The sequence below is a fragment of the Salvia miltiorrhiza genome, chromosome 1 (genome assembly GCF_028751815.1).
Source record: "Salvia miltiorrhiza cultivar Shanhuang (shh) chromosome 1, IMPLAD_Smil_shh, whole genome shotgun sequence".
NCBI classification, from domain to species: domain Eukaryota; kingdom Viridiplantae; phylum Streptophyta; class Magnoliopsida; order Lamiales; family Lamiaceae; genus Salvia; species Salvia miltiorrhiza.
In genome coordinates, this window is record NC_080387.1 from 32,369,739 (window position 1) to 32,391,580 (window position 21,842).

At 33.8% G+C, this 21,842-nt stretch overlaps 2 protein-coding genes across 2 annotated transcripts in view; one reads left to right on the forward strand and one right to left on the reverse strand.

The window, feature by feature from the left end:
- The window catches only part of LOC131020541 (uncharacterized), a 1,142,091-nt gene that overhangs the window by 594,695 nt on the left and 525,554 nt on the right, over window positions 1-21,842 (reverse strand). The gene's annotated exons all lie outside the window — the stretch shown is intronic.
- LOC131020415 (fatty acyl-CoA reductase 3-like) lies at window positions 1,706-11,512 on the forward strand. Its single transcript, XM_057949194.1, has 10 exons — window positions 1,706-1,829; window positions 1,973-2,076; window positions 3,614-3,813; window positions 4,141-4,241; window positions 5,906-6,086; window positions 7,706-7,867; window positions 9,674-9,755; window positions 9,873-10,139; window positions 10,737-10,864; window positions 11,319-11,512. Exons 1-10 carry the CDS (start codon window positions 1,751-1,753, stop codon window positions 11,470-11,472), a joined length of 1,458 nt encoding a protein of 485 aa, XP_057805177.1. The 5' UTR covers window positions 1,706-1,750; the 3' UTR covers window positions 11,473-11,512.

Here is a 21,842-nt window from a genome sequence, read left to right on the forward strand (position 1 = left end):
GAACATCAATGTTAAAACGAGTTTATACACAAGTTGTATGCACATAAAGAGGAATATGAGCAGTTGTATGCGTTGGTGGTTCTTTTGGAGTTATGAACTTGATACAAGAAATGGAGTATTTCGATTTAGAAAGTAACCTTGAATTGGTAGATAATGATTTACTGTTTCTGCATAATAAGCATGAATAATAGGATATCAAAAGGTGCTCTGTAAATGACAAAGAAATGAGATGGAAAAATACTTGTAATAATTACCATGAAGTTTGGTTGGAGGAATGAACGTAGGAGACGGTGAGTATGAAAAACAATGGTGAAAGTGGCTGTGATTTTAAAGAAAAATGGGGTGGCTTGGATGGATGAGGATCGTGTGAACATGGAATTTCTTCAGCATACTTTGTATGACTGTGGAATTTCTTCAGTATACTTAGTATGGTTCCAACTTAATCATCAAAATATCTAAGAGATTAATACATTAATCATATGGTTCCAAACTCATTTAAATACATTGAAACATACAAGACTAATTCTTATTTGAAGTATAAAATCCATTTGGGTTTGCCTCTAACATAAATTAAATAACTCATGGGCTCAAGTAAAACAATCGATAAAAGATTCATATTTAACACTTCAATGTTAAATCCTCCACAATAAATTAATGGACTCAAAATATATTTTGAGTGTCACTCATTGAAAATAAAATAAAAATAAATCATCACGTATATAAATTATCAAATTCATATAAGTGTATTTTATTAATGGATGCCGAACCCTAATTATCATAATAAATCCTTAAATCAGTTATTAGAAGAATTTAATCCTCAATTAAAAGTCGGGTCATTAAATTAGGACAATAACTTTTGAGCTTGTAAAAATAGGACACTAATTTTTTTAGAGTAAAATAGGACACTAATTAATAAGTGTTGCATCCACAGGACATTTTTCGGCCAATTATCGGCCGAGAAATGTCCCATTTTTACGACGCTTATTAATTAGTGTCTTATATATTACTCTAAAAAAAATTAGCGTCCTATTTTTACAAATCCGAAAGTTTTTGTCCTAATTTTCAAATCAACATAAGTTATTGTCCTAAAAAATCCCCTGACTCCTAAATTAGCCGGTTAGAAAAAATTGTAAAACATAACAAAAACTAAAAATGCCTCAGTAACCAAATTAAAGGCCAAAGTTTATATGGAGAGATGAATTCAAATAAAAATCTATATTTTATTGTGATAACTTATAATTAATTTTATTCCTTTATTTTTATTTATTAGCAGTAATGCTTCACGTCCCCAAGGGGACACCAAGCAAGGAGACCTCCACTGTGTGAACAGTGAGATCTCGGGTTCAAACCCCATTGCTCCCCCTCCCCAGCTCTCCCAAATAAAAAAAGCAGTAATGCTTCACTATAATCAATCAATTTTTTTTTAATACGGATAATTATACTAAGGTTAATTATCCCTATTTTGGGGGTGAAATATATGGAGACAGATTTTTTTTGGCTTGAAGCGGTAAAACTGTAATCCCTATCTTGGGGGTGAAAAAATGGAAATTGAAATACTTTTTATTATGCAAAAAATTAAATTAAATTGTGACCTTACATTTGTCATTGATGTGGGGTGTAGATTGATTCTTAATTCTACTCGTAAATGTGATTTTTATGATAACTCAACCATATATATATATATCAGTGGTTGCCAACTCCATAACTTAGATTACTACTTCATTCTTGAACTAATTTTCGGTTGTTTGTGATGGAATTGCACAACATACTTCACTTTCTTGAAAACAAAAGCATTCTTCTCACTGGTGCCACTGGCTTTCTTGCAAAGGGTAACATATGGAGTATATTTTACACACACACACACAACTTATGCACTTTCAGTTACAAACTAACACTTACATGTATGTGTGTGTGTGTGAATCTATATATATATTATATGTGTTTGTGTGTGTGTGTGTCTGTGTGCGTGCAGTTGTGATTGAGAAGATAATTAGGGTTCAACCAAATGTGAAGAAGCTATATCTTCTGCTGAGGGCCGCTGATTCTTTATCAGCTTTACATCGTTTTAATACGGAGGTTTGTTCTTCACTTATAAGTTTCATTATTCATCAAAGAGGAAAATGAAAAACCTATAATTAATTTATGGATAATTATTTTTATTCATTCTTCATGATTTGGTTTCAACTTCTGCATACTATACTTTGCAAGATTCAATATTTATTAGATAGTTAATTTGAAACATATTAATAAAAAAATTATCTTACTAATAACACTTCCAAAACTAAATAAAATTGCTAATATGCATAATCTCCATGCAAATATATCATATATATATATATATATATGTGTGTGTGTGTGTGTGTGTATACATATAGGTGGATAGAGAGAGAATACACCAATGAGATGACTTATAGACCATATGATCATTAATTCGTTATTTCTATAGTCCATGTATATTTAAAATTTATGAAAAAATATATTTAACAAACATAATAAACAAAATCTACGAATAAGTCAATATAAATCTATAAACAAATCAATTATATATAACACAAGTCAATATAAATCTATAAACAAATCAATTATATATAACACACGGACAACAGTATTAAATTAATGTGGTAAAATTTCGTCCCCTCCAGGATTCAATCCCAGTGAGAATATTGTTCGTATATTTTATTAATGTGTGTGTGTGTGTGTATAGAGAGAGAGAGAGAGAGAAGTTTCATAGAGAATGTTAAATATTTAGAGAATGGAGAATGCGTGAGAAAACACTGAACAAATCAATATTTTTTATGAACAAATCAATGTACTGTGTGAATAAACATTTTGATTTGGGTTCGAATCCGGGAGGGGACAACATTTTCACCATATTTACTAGATATGTATGTTCATGAGTTATGAGAGGATCAAGTGAGAATGACCAAATGTGGAGAGAAATGAGAATGCATATGGAATGTGAGATATTTAAATCCTATGGCTAATATTTACTTGGAGGGTGAAAATTTCACTTGGGTTTGAATCCTGACAGGGACACAAATTTCACTACAATAACTGAATAAGGCCACTATTCGTGCATTACAAGCAATTTATATTTGACTAATTCATTACTCATGAAAAATTGTTATTCTCGTGTTGGATCTATATATATCATGTTCGATCCATCTGATAAAATAAAATATCTTATGATTTTAAGAGCCAAAGGATTTTTTAGGACAATAACTTAGGTTGATTTGGAAATTAGGACAATAACTTTCGGACTTGTAAAAATAGGACACTAATTAATAAGTGTTGCACCAGCAGGACATTTCTCGATCAATTATCGAATTTTCAGACTTTCCCGCATGCACCAAGCACATGACATCTTATCCGGAGCCGTAAAAATGACGTGCTTGCCACATAATCAACCCCTCCGTGCGGGTTGTCATATGCTTGGTCCGTGTGAAAAAGTCTCAAAATTCGATAATTGGCCCATAAATGTTCCGCAGGTGCAACGCTTATTAATTAGTGTCATATTTTTACAAGTCCGAAAGTTATTGTCCTAATTTCCAAATCAATCTAAGTAATTGTCCTAAAAAACCCTCTGACTTTGATTTTAATAATAATTTGACAGGTGATGGAGAAGGACTTGTTTAAGGTAGTGAGGAAGAAATATGGACCAAAACTGGATTCTCTTATCCAGGAAAAGATTACTGTATTATCCGGCGATATTACTCTTGATTGTTTGGGATTACAAAACTCATATTTGGAAGAGTTATTTGGACAAGTGGAAATTATCATCAATTTAGCTGCAACTACTAATTTTGATGAAAGGTGCATATTATTTCTGCAATTCCCATTAATATTAAAACTTCATGCATCGATCACTTTAAAATGTACATGATCTTCAACAAGATGATCCAAATCAAATCTTGATTCTATATTTATAAATCTCTACACAATGATCTTGATGTGTGTATTTTTAAACGTAAGCTTGATTTGAGTTACAATCTTCCCGGCCATTAGGGGTGAATTCATGATGGAGAGGATATAGAGTTTGGATAAGTCAAGATATCATGTGACCATTTATTAGTAAAACTTTCTCTCTCCAATTGATAAGTTGAGAATTCGAATCGTCTATAAATTTAAATGTTTTGACAGATATGATTTTGCGCTGGGAGTAAACACGATTGGAGCGGCAAATGTTTTGAGTTTTTCGAAGAAATGCAGAAAATTGAGAATGTTCCTTCACGTATCTACTGGTTAGTATACTGTTTATTTGATACGCGCGTTTCCCATTATCAACTCCAGAAAAACTTCTTTCCACCCTAAAAAAAAAGAGCAGAAAAAGAAAAGAAAAACGAATACTTTCATTTCATTATTACAGATATATAGGATTAAATTAAATAATAGCATTGAGATTCGGACCTCTTGTATGTATGGCAATAATTTTATAAACACTAGCAGAATGTTTTATTTTAAATATATTTTTTTAACTTTATATCAAATATATAAAATGAATTATATTACTGTTTTTTTTTTTTTTTTTTCAAAGTAAGACATTTTATGTATAATGAAAAATAAAACAATATACTCGCATGACCATTTTGAAGAAGGAAACATAATATTTGGCCACTAATTGAAAAAACCCAAAATCTGGCCATTTTTTACGTTTTAGGACTTTTTTGCCTTTTTTTAGGCGAACTAGATTCGGGTCGAATTCGGGTTTGCGTGCAGGTTAGATACACATGACACAATTAATTAGTACCACAAGTGCCATATACTCAGTGCTGCACGAATGGAACTTATGGCCACATTAGTGTCATTAGTGCCATACGAATGGTACTTATATGGTCATATTAGTGCCATTAGTTAGTGTTATATACCTGTGTGCTGATATTATTTAGATGGGTTATACGACTATTTTGAACACTTTCTCGTAGGATTTAGATTGTCCATATAAGGTTTAGATTATCATTTAGGGTTCAGATTCTCCATTTAGTGTGCTGCACGAATTGTACTTATGACCATATTAGTGTCATTAGTGTCATATACTCTCTTATGTAGTGTTGCACGAATGGTACTTATGGCTTATATTAGTGACATTAGTGCCATATACTTATTTTTTTTTTTCGGTTGACACATATGACACTAGTTGGCACATTAGTGCCATATGTGCCTGACCCGCGCGCAAACCCAAATTCGATTCGCCCTAATTAAGGGCAAAACAGTCTCACATAATAAATGGCCAGATTTTGTATTTTTTTTAATTAGTGGCCAAATATTGTGTTTCCTTCTTCAAAATGACTATTTCAAAATTGTAGAAATAAATACTTTTACGATAGTAATAAATAAATATAATATATTGTTCTTAAATTGAATATATAATGGGGATGTAATAGGGAAATTAAACTTTGCAAACCAAGTTACTTTTATACTCCTCCCGTCTCACCTAAGAGATCAACTTCTTTTAATACAAGATTTAAGATACTAGTGATTTAAGTGAGTTTGATGATAAAGTGAATAAGTGATTAGATATTTCTTTGCTTATATTTATTTTATATAAAAAAATTAATCAATTTAATTGAAATGATCCAAAAAGAAATATTGATCAAGCTAATTGGAACAAAAGGAGTAATAAATATTAGATTAAACTATATGGAGAATAAAAATAAGATCTATATGCACAACAAAATGCATATTTGGCAAAACGTTATGTCACTTATCATTTTATCAAGAAAGATTAATGTTTCTAACACATAGTAATTTTTTTTTCCTTTAAATCTCGCTACATGAAAAATATCATCGGCCAAAAAAAATAATCGGATAGCAATTGTAAAATGAGTAGATGTGGTGTTGTAATTGAAAAGATATAGAAAGGCATGGTGTAATTATAAAATGACCAATATAAGTGTGGATTTTGCAGCGTATGTGAGTGGAGAGAAGGAGGGTCTTATTTTGGAGACGCCACTGAAATTGGGTGACGTATTAGGACTGGATATCGACATGGAAAATAAAATTATCCAACAAAATCTGCAACAGTTACGCGCTGATGCAGCCACACAAAATTACACTACATCAGTGATGAGAGATTTAGGTCTTCAAAGGTTTGCTAAATTTCAATTACATATTAAGTCATTAGCAAAGTAATTGACTAAACTTATATACCCTAAAAAGGTTTAAAAACTTATAAATTTTTAGTGACGGACGCACACTTTCCATCATGGGGCACGCGCCCCCACAATTTCTTTTTCTAAATATATAATAATATACTTCCTTCGTCCCAAACGAAATGACCTATTTCTTTTCGGCACGGAGATTAAGAAATTTGTATAAAGTAGATAAAGTGAGTTAGTGGAAATTATTTAAATATTAAGTATACAGAGAGAGTGTATTGCCAAAAAAGAAAACATGACATTTCGTTTGGGACGGAGGGAGTATTCCATATTTATACATTTGTGTATATATTTATTTAAAGTATGTATATGGAGTAATAAATAAGCATAACCTTTAAACCCCAATCTCCAATTAATATAGTATATACTTTGGTTTGAAATGATATTTTTTGCAATGAATATTACTTCATGAGAAATAAATTTTTGATAGTGTTGATAACGAGTCAATCATTTAAATATTCCAGTCAATCAAAATTTGTACTCCCTCCGTCCCAAACGAAATGTCCTATTTTTTGGGCTGTCCCAAACGAAATGTCATATTTCCTTTTTTAGTAATACACTCTCTCTCTATACTTAATATTTAAATAATTTTCACCAACCCACTTTATCTACTTTATACACATTTCTTAATCTCCGTGCTGAAAAGAAATAGGACATTTCGTTTGGGATGGAGGGAGTATGTTTTAATTGTAACATACTCGAATTATTATTTAGTGGTGATTTTTTTAATATAATTTATATTTATAGTTATTTATAATCAATCATTCAAATATTTCAGTCAATCGAAAGAATTTTTGATTCGTCCCTGTAATCTCCAACAACTTATAAGATGTTTAAAGAACTTATAAGTTGTCAAAATGTTTGATTAATTGAGTTTACAAGTTAGAGAGAGAATTTTTTTTCTAGAGAGAGTAAATCAAAGAGATATAAACTTGAAACATTATATGATGAAAATAACAAATTATAGTTTAATCTTGTAAAATGATTGTTGCATATAAGATTACGAAAAAATAAGTTGAGTTATTTTTTTGGGAGCTTATAAGCTCTTGGAGCTTGTGAACTTATAATGAGTACTATTTAAGGGCTTATTTTGCCAAACAATTTGAAGCAGCTTATAAGTTCATAAGTTCGGCCAAACACCTCTAAGTCAGTCCATCTTAATTAATATGTCAAATAAAAATTTCGTATTGTGAAAATTAAAACTCCTACACTTAATCTATAAATAATTTATGATATTCGGTGAATGTGATATATGAGATTAATTATATTAATAGGCTCGAAGGATGATAAATAATCAATCCATACTTCAGTGGAAAAGTTATAATAACAAATTTTTATTTCAACCAAGCTATCTCTATATATCTTTAATACTACTATATTTCGACTTTGTGCTCAGTAATTAAGTTTTTCTTTACTTTCGATTAACTTTTGGAACTCAGCCCCAACCATATAATTTTTTTTTGAAAAAAGAATAAATGTGGAAACATTAAATTAATGAATTGTTTCTATGAAAAGTTGATGATTTATCTTAAATTTAATACGATTTTCAGAGCAAGGAAGTATGGGTGGCCAAATACTTACAGTTTTACAAAGGCAATGGGAGAAATGGTGTTGGGACAATTCAAAGAGAATATACCTCTTATAATTATTCGCCCTACCATCATAACAAGTACCTTCAGGGAACCTTTCCCCGGTTGGATTGAAGGGGTCAGGTAATCAATTTTGTGTTTTGGATTCTCTAGCTGGTTCAAATATTTTTATGTCATGTAATTAAATTCATCATTTTAATAAGGGAAAATTGCATCTAAATACACAAACTTTGCCAAAAATCCATATTTAACGCGAAGTTAGGATTTTACATTTTAATACACCAATTTTCGTTGTTGTCCAAATTTGACACAACTTAATTCTTAAAAATTCAGAAAACAACCATGTTTTGTAAATAATTATACAAAGACCCACTTATGTTATAATTTGAGACATTTAAATCAAAACAAGATATTTCCTTATGATGTTTTCTTTTAAACCATTTTAGGCGCGGATTAAAGATTAAAAGAAAACATCATAAGGAAATATCTTGTTTTTGGTTTAAATGTCCCAAATAATAACATAAGTGGGTCTTTGTATAATTATTTACAAAAGGGGATTGTTTTTTGAATTTCTAAGAATTAAGTCTTGTCAAATTTGGACAACAACGAAAGTTGGTGTATTAAAATGTAAAATCCTAACTTCGCGTCAAATATGGATTTTTGGCAAAGTTTGTGTATTTTCACGCAATTATCCCTTTTAATAATATTCAATTATAAAAATATTAAAAAATATCGACGGACAAATTTCGTCAATAAAAATGCAGACTCCGTCGGCCAACCTCCGACAAGAATAATAACGGACACACCTATCGTAAACATATGAAAATTATAGACAGACTCGGTCTGTTGGTAACGACTGACACAATGTATCCATTGGGATTCACCGACGGCAGGTATCGGTACACTTTTTATCGACGTAATCTACGGTACTGTCGGACATTGGTCATCGATTTTTCGTCGGAGATCAAATTTATCGATAGATTTTTTGCCGATACCGGCAGACTACATTATTGTTGAAGTGTTCTGATTAATATTCATTGTTAAGAGCATCCGCAATGGACTTACTTGATAGCCTACTTGATAGTGATTGTGTTATTGAGTAAGTAGTGTTGCATTGGGGTTACTTGATAGTCTACTTGATTTTTTTAGTTTTCAAAGAGGAGAGAGAAATTTTTAAAAAGGAGAAGAGAATTAAAAAAAAAGAAAAAAAAGGAAATTACTCGTGCATACTCGAAGACTCAAGTAGCACTCACCTGCAACGCCCTACTCGAGTGCAATACTCCTACTCGAGTAGGCACTCGAGTAATGCGTTAGTGATGCTCTAAAAGTTGAAGTTTTAGAACTTAGTCTACTTAGATACATATCCTAATTTGGAGTACCCAACCTTAATAAATGATTGTATACCCAAATCAATATATGTGAGAGTTAGTTATAATGAAAATCACATTTTATCAAGAGAACTGAGAATATTACACTGATGTGTAAAGTTACTACATTCACCGAAAAATTAATTATATTTAAGAAAAAGGGAAAATAATAAAATTTTTGCTCCCTTCATAACTCGAACTCAAATGTTGTATTCAGCCATTAAGATTATGCATAGATATTCATGATTCAAGGGTTGATAATAGTTTCTCGTTGTCATTTTAAGTAAGGGTTCTCATGAATTTTTGTGAAAGCAATGCTGTATTGCATATATAATCATGCATCTGGTGAAAATTGCATTACATGCAATAATGTTAATGCATGTTACAATTTTGAATTCATATATACCGTTTTGTACATGTTCAACATTAAATAATTTTGTAGTTAATATTATGTCGTTATAAGAGTACTAAAATACATTTATATGATCTCTCTCCTCTCTCTCTCTCTCTATATATATATATATATAAGTTTTTTATTAATTTATTTTGGGGATACATGTAGAACCATTGATGCTTTCATAGTTGGATTTGGAACAGGCAAATTGACTTGCCACCCAGGCGATCCCCGAACTACAATAGATTTGGTGAGAAAACATTACTATATATATCTATATATCTATATCTATATATATGTATGTATGTATAAATAAGACATTTTTATATACATGCTTGCTTCTGAAAGAAGCTTATTGAGCATGCAGATTCCAGCAGACATGGTGGTGAATGCTATAATGGTATTAATGGCATCACACGTGAATGAAACGACACATATGATTTGCCACGTGGGATCATCGTCATCAAACCCAGCGCCATATCACCTCGTTCGAGACAGCATTGTTCATTTCTTCATACAAAATCCATGGATCGCCAAAGATGGCAAGCCTGTCGTTGTCAGAATGGGACCGCAGTTGGCTACTAGGGTTGCTTTTCGAAGATATGCGGAACTCCATTATTTGATTCCCATTAAGGTTTGTGCATAATTATATCATATGAGATAATGATTTAAATGAGTTCAGATATATATAAAATAGCCCCTTTATTTTATAAGAATGTGCATGATCATTGTTGATACGAGTTTTAATAAATGTTAGGTGAGTGTTATTAGTAGAAGAAGGGCCACACTTTTATTAGTGGAAAAAATAATTTTAAAAAAGAAAATGCACACTCTTGCGGGACATACTAAAATGGCAAAAGTATACACTCGTATGAGACATAGAGAGTATTATATGAATTTGCTATGGAACATTATAATTTTATTATAAAAATGATGAATTCTAAAAATAGAATTTTCACCAACTATAAAATTTGAATCGGCATCATAAAAAAAATCATTCAATAAAGTGAAAAATTTACCATAGATCTACACGATCTAAGAGTTGAAAATAATTCGTTTTTATACAATATACATCTAGACTTAATTATTTGAACCACCCTCAATCATATCATATTATATCATATCATTGTCTCAGCTAGAATTTATATAATTTAGCTAAATATAAATTCAATAATTTTTTTGAAAGAATATAAATTCAATATTTTAGTGCTAACTAATCGATCCGTTTCAGATGCTAGGTGTTGTAAATGCTGCAAGTTGGCGATACTTTGATACAACCTATCTCGATCTTTCTAGAAAGGCCGAGTTCGTGATGCGGTTGGTCGATCTATTTAGCCCTTATTTCTTCCTCAACAGAGTGTAAGTTTATCAAGCAAACTTTTACTTGCAATATATTAATCAAATCGAATTATTAGAATATATCATATCCTTATTTATTTAAAAAGTGGGGTAGTTATAACTACAAATTCTAATTCTGTATATGAATTAAAAATATTGCCTTTAAATATACAAAGTTTCATTTTCTTTTATTTTTAAATTTTATATATATGGCTTAAACGGTTGATGTACTAAATATTGTTATTGGATGTATGGGTCTTCAGCTAGTCAGATGACATTAATTTGCTACCTTAACAAGCCATGATGACATTAATTAAATGAAAATTGCCAATCTTATGAAAATCAAAACACTTGAAAGTTTGTGGATTTAGATGTAATTACCCTTAATAATACAATCTTTTCTTTTCATTGAAAAAGTTGGTTTTTGCAAATATAAATAACTTTTTTTTAATAAATTATGTGAATATATATGCAGATTCAACGACGCGAACGCAGAGAAATTGAGAAGCGCGGCAAAGGAGCATATGGAAAATGAGATATTCAACTTCAATCCCAAAAGCATAAATTGGGATGATTATCTCAAGCAGACTCACATTCCTGGCGTCGTCAAATATGTTTTTAGACGTTGATCTCCACAAATATCGTTATTAAATTATAATACTTGTATTAAATTGGGTGGAATATAATCATTTGAATATGAATACAATATTTTAATTTATTTCATACTATTTTCTTTACTTTTTATTTTTCAAAATTTGCACTTAATTTTACACTCGTCTCCGGTTCCGTGCCCATCGAAGAGTAAGCAATCGAGATTCGAGAAGATATATAAGAAGAAAATATTCAGCCCATTATCTCTATTTTCGGTCTAATTTAAAATGGGTTTACATAGTTCGGTTAAATTCCAATAATAATAATAATAATAATAATAATAATAATAATAATAATGGCAAATAGCATCAAAATTCATGAAGTTTGGTGTGATTCTTGTTTTTCCCTTTACCTTAAAATCTCGCGTATAAATCCATGACCGTTACTCCGATTTGTAATTTTCTCATAATGACGTTTTTCGGCTATTAATTAGATAACGTGTCACACTTATGCTGAGTAGATTAATTAAGGGCCAAACGTTGTCGTTTTGCATCTGAATTAAATAACCCTGTGCTGCTCGCCGCCGCCAAGAACGAGATCGATGAGCTGCCCCCACTGCAGATCCCTTAAGACATTTGAGGAATGGGATTCTGTAACGACCCGACTTCTCCAAGGCAAAAAGAAATAGGAAAATAATTGAAGAACTTAATTGAGCTGAATAAAATTTATAATTTACCCATTAAATCGGGTATGCATATCTAAAGAGATAAGATGAAAGGAGATAAAATGAAAGGCATTAAGAGATGCTAATCAAATGACAATATTCGAACTCAGGATCGCATAGGTTTAGTTTCGTGACTCTGATCATAATCAATGATAGCTCCATTAATAGAAATATGGGTTAAGAGTCTAAGCCCAACAAGATAATATTATACCACACAATAGAAATTCTCAATTCAGGGGATGGAGGATGAGATGACAAGATAGTTATTAGCGGAAGCAAAAGACATCGTGGAACCCTAGCCTCAGCTCAGCCTCGTCTGCACCAACTGATCAACCTGAAAACATTTGAAAATAATTTGGGCTGAGTACTAATGTACTCAATGGGCACAAGTTTTCGAAATATTTTATGAAATAATCGAAGCAGTTTATCCAATATCACAATCATGACTTAGAAGGTTTTAAAACGGAATCCCACTTCTAAGCATGACAAAACTTTTCTTCATTAAGTGGCGCGCCATGTACGTTCGATTGTTACTCACTTTCTCCCCACATTCACTGATCCCGGGACACGCCCAGTCAGATCCAAAATTCTGTTATTGATCTCGGGACGCACCCGGTCAGAATCAATAGTCTTAACTGTGCTCCGGATAACCTCCTGTCAAGCACCCACCCTTATAACGTTCTAATCTGTTAGTGCACGATGGCGATCAACCCATCGAGCCACTAACCTTGTGTACACAATCCTCATTTAGCGTGTTAGGCCAAATGAGAATCTCGATCGATGCTTAAGTGAGCCTTAAACAATTACAGAACGCACATAAAAACATTTATATTGGATAAACAGATAATTTTCATGAAATATCAGAGCTTATATAACTCAAGATACATTGTATGTAAAATAAAACCCACCTGAATAGGCAAAGCCTGTAGTTTAATCGTAAACCTGTCACGAGAAAGCAGTGCTAATCCTCCTGGTCCTCAAGGCCTACAAGAAATCTATTCTTAATAGGTCTCTTGGTGCTATTCTAACTTCTAAATAAATATGGGGATTGCTAACTATTGATACACTTTGCCCGAATAAGAATTCAATAATATCTTTAAGTGAATCCATAAACTTTTAATACATAATTAATATCTTAATAGATATAATTAATAATAGATTTAAAACTTATAAAATGGTTAATAATTCTTATTAAAACATTTTCAGGCTCAAACTAATAGTTAAAGTCCAAGAAAAAATAATTTAAAGACTTGCTATAAATAATACAGCTCAATTATAATATTGAAAGTAACAAGCTCATTTAAATTAATAAAATCAGCCCACTCATAATGATAGCAATAGGCCCATTCATTTAATAAAATCTGTCCATACTAAAATAATTAGTGAGGCCCAAAATAAAAATCAAAACTTACCCTAAAATGTAGAACAATTAAAACAACCTTATATCTCTCTCTTCTCACCTCTCCCCTCACGGTTCTCTTTCTCTCTCTCCATAACTCCCCCTTTCTCTCTCTCACCATCACCTCTTCTCCCCTCCCTCAAACAGATCCGCCGCCGCCGCCTGCTCCAGCTCCGGCGAAAGTCGCCGGCAGCCGCGCCTCCCCCGCACGGCGACCTCTCCTTCACGCGCGCGGCTCCCTTTTTCTCACCCAAAATCGTTTCCCCTTCCCCTTCTCTCCACTCTCACCGCCCCTCTCTCTTCCTCCCTAAATTTTCGCCGCCGCCGCCGCTATCAACCCCGGCGAGGAATGCCGGATCTGAAGCCTCCCTCACTCATCGTCTTCCCTCGCGTTTCCGGCAGCTGACGGCAAAGGAGGGCCCCCGCCGCTGCTGCTCCGTTCGCGCCGCGTCAGCGGCGCTTGGCCTTCGGCCACGCCGCCCCGGCCTTGCCCACGACACCGCCTCGCTCCGACTCCGTCTGTCTTGGCCGCGAGTGGCCGGCGAACTGCTGCCCGCATGCAGCGCCGGCAGCCGCGGTCTCGACAGCCCGACGTCAAGCTCGGACAGCCTCCCTTTCCTATCGCCTCCTCGACTCTCACCCTCTCCGAAGGCTAGCAAGAAGGGTTCAGATTTCAGATGTAAAAAGATTTGATTTTTGGTTGATTTGGAGTTTCTGAAGTTTACTGATGAAAGCTGTCGATTGGTTTTTGTTTTGAACTGATCTTTCTTTTCTCATTCTTTGGTTTAAAGAAGAATTGGTCTGTGAGTTCTATGAATGTTCAAGTTTTATGTGTTTTCATGGTGGTTTTGCAGAATATTGATGAGCTTGACTGTTGTTGTTGGTAAAATGATAGAGGAAAAAATGTGGTTTTGAGAAATGAAAAGAGATGGGAAAGGATTTGCAGAGCATTGCTGGGAATGAGTTTGTGGATTAGGGGATTATTCAAAGGAATATAGATAGTACAGTGATCGTACAATGAATAGTACACTAGTACATCTCAGCTCTCACCCCATTATACAAACATATCTTATGCACTTGGGTTTGGGCCTAAAGAAAAATAACTTACAAAGAAGTATTTTTGGGCTTGAGGCCTAACATAAGAGTAGATGACTAATTAAATAAATAATAATAATAAAAATAATAGTAAGAACATTTCTCATGAAATTTAATAATAAATTCAAGGCCTTTGATAAAACTAATAATAATGAATTTAAAATCTCCTTGAAATATTATAATTTATTAAAAATCGGGCGTGTATCAATAGTATACTAATTTAAGGTCTTCTATAGTTCCTATAAAAAGGTCGGGATATCACAGATTCTTCCTCATTTGCAAGCCTCATGAGCAGCAATCTCACTGACTATCCGGAGATTTATCAGTTAGATTAATATTACTGGTAGTGGAAAACTTTTCTTTTGAAATAGCCGGTGTGATTAAACAAGTTGTCAAGGTTTATATTCCACTTTGCTATTAATCAGTTTCAATTGATAAAACTTTTGTGCACAGATAAGGAAAGTAAATACTGAAAGCGATAAACAACAAAGGGATTTCTACGTGGTTCGGAAAACACTTCCTACATCCACGGTCAGTTGATCAGACCGACAACTTCACTGGGCTTGTGCTTACGGGTGCACAACAAACCTAAACAATCGAAGATCCAATCTTCAGTACCAACAGACTAGGTTGGATTTCTCACTCTTAGCTTCACTGAGACAAAACTATGCATTTCCGCAAAAACTAAGATCTCTTGGAGTCAGAACACTGGTCTAAACTCCTTACAACTCAAACTCTCAATTCGGTCGGTTGAAAAGAGGTTTGAAATCACTTGACAACCCTTCTGAGTGGGATCTAGTTCAGTTAGAACAAGGTCAAAGCGAAATTGTTCTTGCGAACAACCTGCTCTGATACCAATTTGTTAGGTCCCTTGGGGTCTCGAATAGGTGTATGGAGGGGGGGAAATACACCTATAGGCTATTTTTCAAACGAAAACAAACTGACACAACCTTTTTCAGTTAAAAGAGTTTAGCAAGACTTAGGTTGGCGACTGATACTGAATACTCTTCAGTAAGGAGTTATCAGTTAAGTCAAAGACTTTAATTGATACACGTTAGGCTTCAGTCGAGTTTGTAAAACAGAGGAGTACTATGAATCTCACTGACTATCCGAAGATTTATCAATTCGACTAATATTACTGGCAACGGAAAACTTTTCTTTCGAAGTAGCCTTTGTGATTAAACAAGTTGTCAAGATTTATGTTTCACTTTGCTATTAATCAGTTTCAGTTGATAAAACGTTTGTACACAGGTAAGAAAGATAAATACTGAAAGTGATAAATAACAAGGGGATTTTTACATGGTTTGGAAAACACTACATCCTCGGTCAGTTGATCAGACTGACAACTTCATTGGCTTGTACTTACGGGTGCACAACAGACCTAAACAACCGAAGATCCAATCTTCAGTACCAACACACTAGGTTGGATTTCTCACTCTTAGTTTCACTGAGACAAAACTATGCCTTTCCGCAAAGACTAAGATCTCTTGGAGTTAGAACACTGGTCTGAACTCCTCTCGACTCAAACTCTCGATTCGGTCGGTTGAAAAGAGGTTCGAACACTTGCCAACTAGATTACAAAGAACAAGTTCTCTATAATCAGTTATACCTAGGCTTTGGATATACAATATTTGCCTAAGTTCTAAGAGAATGTATATAATCAGCAGTGACTGATTTTTGGCTTTGTGATTCTCTTCTTCGATTCAAACTTTGAAATGGCTTTGAATTGCTGAGTAATGAATTCGGCAGCGTTTCAGCTTGTGTAGTTGAATCGGTGAAGATTGAAGTGATCCTCGAGCTCTAATTATAGGAGAGGTCTTGAATAGATCCGTTGGCTGAAATGGTTTTCAAGAATTCATCCGTTGGAGATAGATTTGAACTTTGCTGAGGCTTCAATCTTTGAGGTTCATTTGTTTGGTGAGAACGACTACTTTGAGATCAGGAGATACGGCGTCTCTAAAAAGTTAATCACCAAAAAGGAAGGCTCTGCAGAGAAATGACGATCCTTGAAATCTCTGCATTTAATGTGGCTGTACTTTTGGAGTGCGTGACTTCCTTTAAGCTTTGGAGCTTCAGTTCGAGGAAGAATGTTTAACTGATACTTGACTTTGGTATCAGTCCACTGAATCTACGTGGCTCGCATTAAGTAATCAGTCGTAACTGATTCTTGGACTGGTTAGTCAAATATCAGTATTTGACAGTGCCTTTCATCGTTACATCAGTCGACAACTTCAGTCTTCAGTCCTCCGGCTTCAGTCTTCAGTCTTCAGAACAACAACTAAACTAGAAAAAGAACTCTAACAGTTGAGTTCGAGCAGTTCTAGTGTATTACAAGTAAAACCTAAGGATTTTGCTATCATCAAACTAGGATTAAGATATTTCATTAAGTTCCCAACACAATTAACAAACTTTAAATAATTATTTTGAGTAAATTGATTTTGAGTAAATAAATATACTATGATCATCTACTCAAACATAGATTGATGCTATGGCATTTAATTCTACTAAATTAATTATCTTCGTTACTCAAAAATTGGTCAATCTCAAAATCAATTCCAACAATCTCATACATGAGTGCAAATAATAAAAAACATATGTAGGGAGAAGTTCTGTTCTCAAGAGAGACATTAGGATAGGTGATGTCACAGCCCGCCCTAACTAAGGATAGTTAAGCCGAGTGATCTACGACTAGGGATGGGGTTAAAGAAGAAGGGGAAGAAAAGGGGCGTCATTTATAGCCGTAACACTTACTCATCTTAATAAAACTCGTCATTTTTATTCATGAATACTCAATTGAAAATAGTCTATGAAAGACAGCATAAAACTTAATTAATATCATTAATCAAGTTATACATCATATGAAACCATTCTCTTAAGACTCAAAGTATGACATAACATACTATAACATCAACAACATCTTGCAGCGGAAAGTAGCTAGACATATGTATGAAGACATATTCTAGACAGGTTAACTATTTATTAACAACCCTGGAGACTCCGCTCATTGCAGCACCATCATCACATCAGCTCAACCTGCACATTTAGAAAACATATGCAGGGCTGAGTACAAAAGCACTCAGTGGGCACGTATGCCTAGGTATAAAAATACATGCTTCAAAACTGTAAATTGTCATGCCATCATAAACAGTACAGCAAGGGAGTTTTTCGCTAAAAAGGCCCAAGCTTACTAAGTTCATTTGTGATTCTTAAAGTTCGTCTGCAGACTAAGTTCTCTTGTAATCTATCATATCTGGAACTTTGTGCCGGAGAGGTGGCCACCTCTCACGGTCACTTGACCGGCCAACCCGCTAGATGACTCACGGTCACTGGTGTACACTAGTCAAGGCAGGATGGCTATCAACTGCTCAGGACCCGAATTCGATTGCATCATTGGCAAAGCCAAAGCAGATAGATATCATACTAAAATTTAAACATTTTATGGCAAGACAATACTTGAAATAACTTTAACTCAAAGATTTTGTCATGAAATAACTTATTTGAACGTAACATTTAAACTCATTTGATATATATATGAAACTGAAATTAACAGTTAAATCATCTCATGCATTCATTCGTATAAGAGGCCTACGACACGCAGGGGATCTCTATATACGTATAGTAAAAGTAATGCCCACCTGATTGCAGTGTTTTGCTACTTAAGACAATGATTCTCTTTCCTTAGCGCGATAGGTTACTCAGACGCTTTTGTTTATTTGAACCTTTGATAACACGAAAACATGTGTTCGAGTGAATAATAGAAAAGATAACAACAAATGCAGTGAATCACTATTCACTCATTTCTCTAACTACCCATATTTCCTTAAACGACTATATCTAACTCATATACAATCGTTCTTCCTTTATCAAAATATTTCATGTACCTTTGAGGATGTAGGAAATTCCATTTTATATTATTCATTTATTTATCTATTATAAATAAAGAATAATTCTATAAACATAAAACGTTTTCCTTTTCCCCATTTAATAATGCCAATCACCAATATATATATATATACACATCAATAGCTCATTTATAATCTAAAAGTGATATTTTATCAACAATAAAACTTTAAAATCCTTAATAGGAATTATTTTGAATCATTTCCATCTCAACAAAACTGTATAGATTCAACTTCAACTAATAAACTGCTTTTACTCCGAACTCGTATGGAGTCAAATTTTATATCAATAGAAACCTCTTTGAGTCTAGTTTAATTGAAAAAAAAAGTATGTTGAAAAACTCCAAGTAGTTTAAGAGATATAGCGATTTTCCCATCGCCTACCAGATTCGGCAGTTTCTGCCAACTGAAAGTCCAGATTTTTGAAAAAATAGCAAACGTTACCGGAATAGTGAGAAACGAAAGCCGTAAGTTGGCCGGTGGCTAAGTCGGGAATTCGACGTTGGCCTCTGAAGGATATTGCGGCCTTTGGTCAGGAAAATATAGAGAAGGCTTTGGCCTTTCGATTGTTGGGTTTGGTAGCCTGAAGATGGAGGAACGAGTACACGTTCTCGGTTCAGAGCCTAGTGGCCGGTCGGCGGAGAAATAGCCTGGCGAAGGGAGCTCACTTGAGCTTAAGAAGTATGCAAAGTTTGTTTTGAAGCTTGTTGGCTTCACTTTCTCTGCACGGGTGTGGTTATTGCTAGTGGAGTGAGCTGTGTGTTAACTGATATGCTATGTATTTATAAGTGGATTCCGTAGACAATGGAAATTATGAAGGTTGAAATTTGTGTAGGGAGTTGGAAGGAAAGTCAGCTGCAAATCTACACTTTTGAAAAAAATAAGATTTGCTAGAAATCTGCAAATCTTTGAAGTCAGAAATCTTGAATTGGAGGGGAAGGTTGAGCATGCCATCTTTGAAAATTTTGTTTCTTTCGTGATCTTCTTTTCCTCATATCTTGGCTTTTTGGATTGCATGGAAGATATTGAGACCTTGAAAAACTTGTTGCAGTATGATGTTGCGTTGAAGGAGAAGGTGGAATAGTGTAGGAATTGATGTGTTGGATGAAAAATCGAGACATACGTGTAGTAGGATTTTGATTTTCCGTGATCTAGTTTCTCCTAGTTCTTATTCGTTTCTGTAATAATTTTCCAATTCCTGCTAATTAAATACTTGTCGTATTTATATAAATTAAATCCTCAATCTTGGGATTTAATACGTGAAAGTCGGAATTAATTCACGACTTAATACTAAACACACATAACATGTAATAATAAAATTATTATTCACATACGCTCAAGTTATAATTCTAACAATTCGATTTAAATAACACGATTTATGAAATCGATTATAAATCTAAAATTTCTAATACTATTGAATCAATCAACTGGTAATGCAAAGTTTCAATGTGTAGCTAAACCAATAATTTAATTATTGGTTTGATTCATGATTGAATATTAAATCGCAGCTCTGTATCTCTTATACAGACTTTTGCTGAAATAATATTATCTGAACAAAATAATCACAATAAATAATTAAAAGAATTTTATAACTAATGCACATATTTAATCTAATATGTATTTAAAAGAGCGGGGCATTACATACTACCCCCCTTAAAATAAATTTCGTCCCGAAATTTGCATACCTGGTATTCTAGCTTGTGATACTAGTCATTTGTTTCATTCATCTCTTTTGTAGCCTTTTCCATCCTGTGATGGTTCCACTACTTGACGAGAACAATATTATTGCCTCGTAACACTTAAACCTTGCAATCTAATCACTAAACTGATTTCTCTCCATAACTTAAGCCTTGAGCTTGGACTATCTCATATTTCTTAATCACATACTTTCTTAACTGCGAGACGAAATATTCAGTGTATACATCCACAATCCTCCACTAACCATTAGTGCACTAGTCCTGACTTTCGTGAATCCTTTCGTTTTTCTTATTCTTGAGGCGAGACACATTTTCTCACCAATATCCATTTTCATTTCGTGCTTTCATAATCCTTTCTTGCAATTCACACTTAACTATTGATGCAACTACACAGCTTGATATTGTCTCCGGATGGTGAACAATTACTAAACCGAATAAGGCAATCACCAATCAGTACTTTATATTTAGTGGTGAAACATCTTATCTTAATTTCCAATTGATGGTACCATCATAATTCTTCACTAATTCGAATCGTCTCTGTTGTCTTACATTGAAATCTCTTTGCTCGAAAAGCATTTCAAATTCTTGTCAGCTATAAGGACCTCACACTTAACTCAGTAGAGATAGCATATCCAAATTTCCAACACGTGCACAACCACAACGAGTTCTAAGTCATAAGTCAAGTAATTCAACTTTGGGGCTAATGAGACATAGTGCTCAAGTTCTCTGAAGTTTAAAACAAATACTTGCTTCCTATTGATGGAGCTTTTGACACTTTAGCCGAAACAATCACCCTTCTAGTGTGAGGTTGTTGGCTTTGAGGTTGGGTTGGATCTTAAGTCTTATTCTAAAGTTCTTTTTCTATTCTCGAATTTTCTGTTGTTTTCTTCATTCCATTTTCTTTCCTTCACCACATCTTGAGGTGGTGTATATCCAGATTGTGTCGGAGTCTTCCCATTCTCCCTTGGTAGCAGTGATTCGATGGTGAGAGTCTTGCTCGTTGGTTGCTCCTACGTAATATTTCTTTGGCTTGGTAGGGGAATTGAATATCTCATGACGCCATTCGTTTGCGAACTCCTTCACGCGTTTCTCATAAGTGTCCACCACATTTGGAGCACGTCCTGAAATTTTGTTGAAAACTCTATCATACTAGTTATCTGCCCTGGTTCTCCACTTGGGATTCCAGAAGTTGCTTTGTTTCTACCGACTATCGGTCAAAAGATAGGTTGATGCTTAGTGTATCTTTCTAACTGTGAGAATATCACCTTCTAGTACTTCGAGAACTGACAGCAAACTAAGTCATTCTAGTCATTACTGTGCTTATCGTGGTAAAATAAGATCTTATTGTGACAACTACATAGTGTGAGTCTATACATTGGGATGACGCCCTACTCAAGGTCAAAATCCTAATTGACAATCACCGAGATCTTAGTTATATGGGCTGACCAGACCCAGCACAATGAATCACTCAGTCAAATGGGAGCTTCGCCCCCAATCATGTCAACTTCTTATCTCTTATAAAGCTCTAAGTCAACTTCTAACTTAAAGCACTTACTAATAAGTGTTTCATCATAAGTTATTGATACCATGAAAG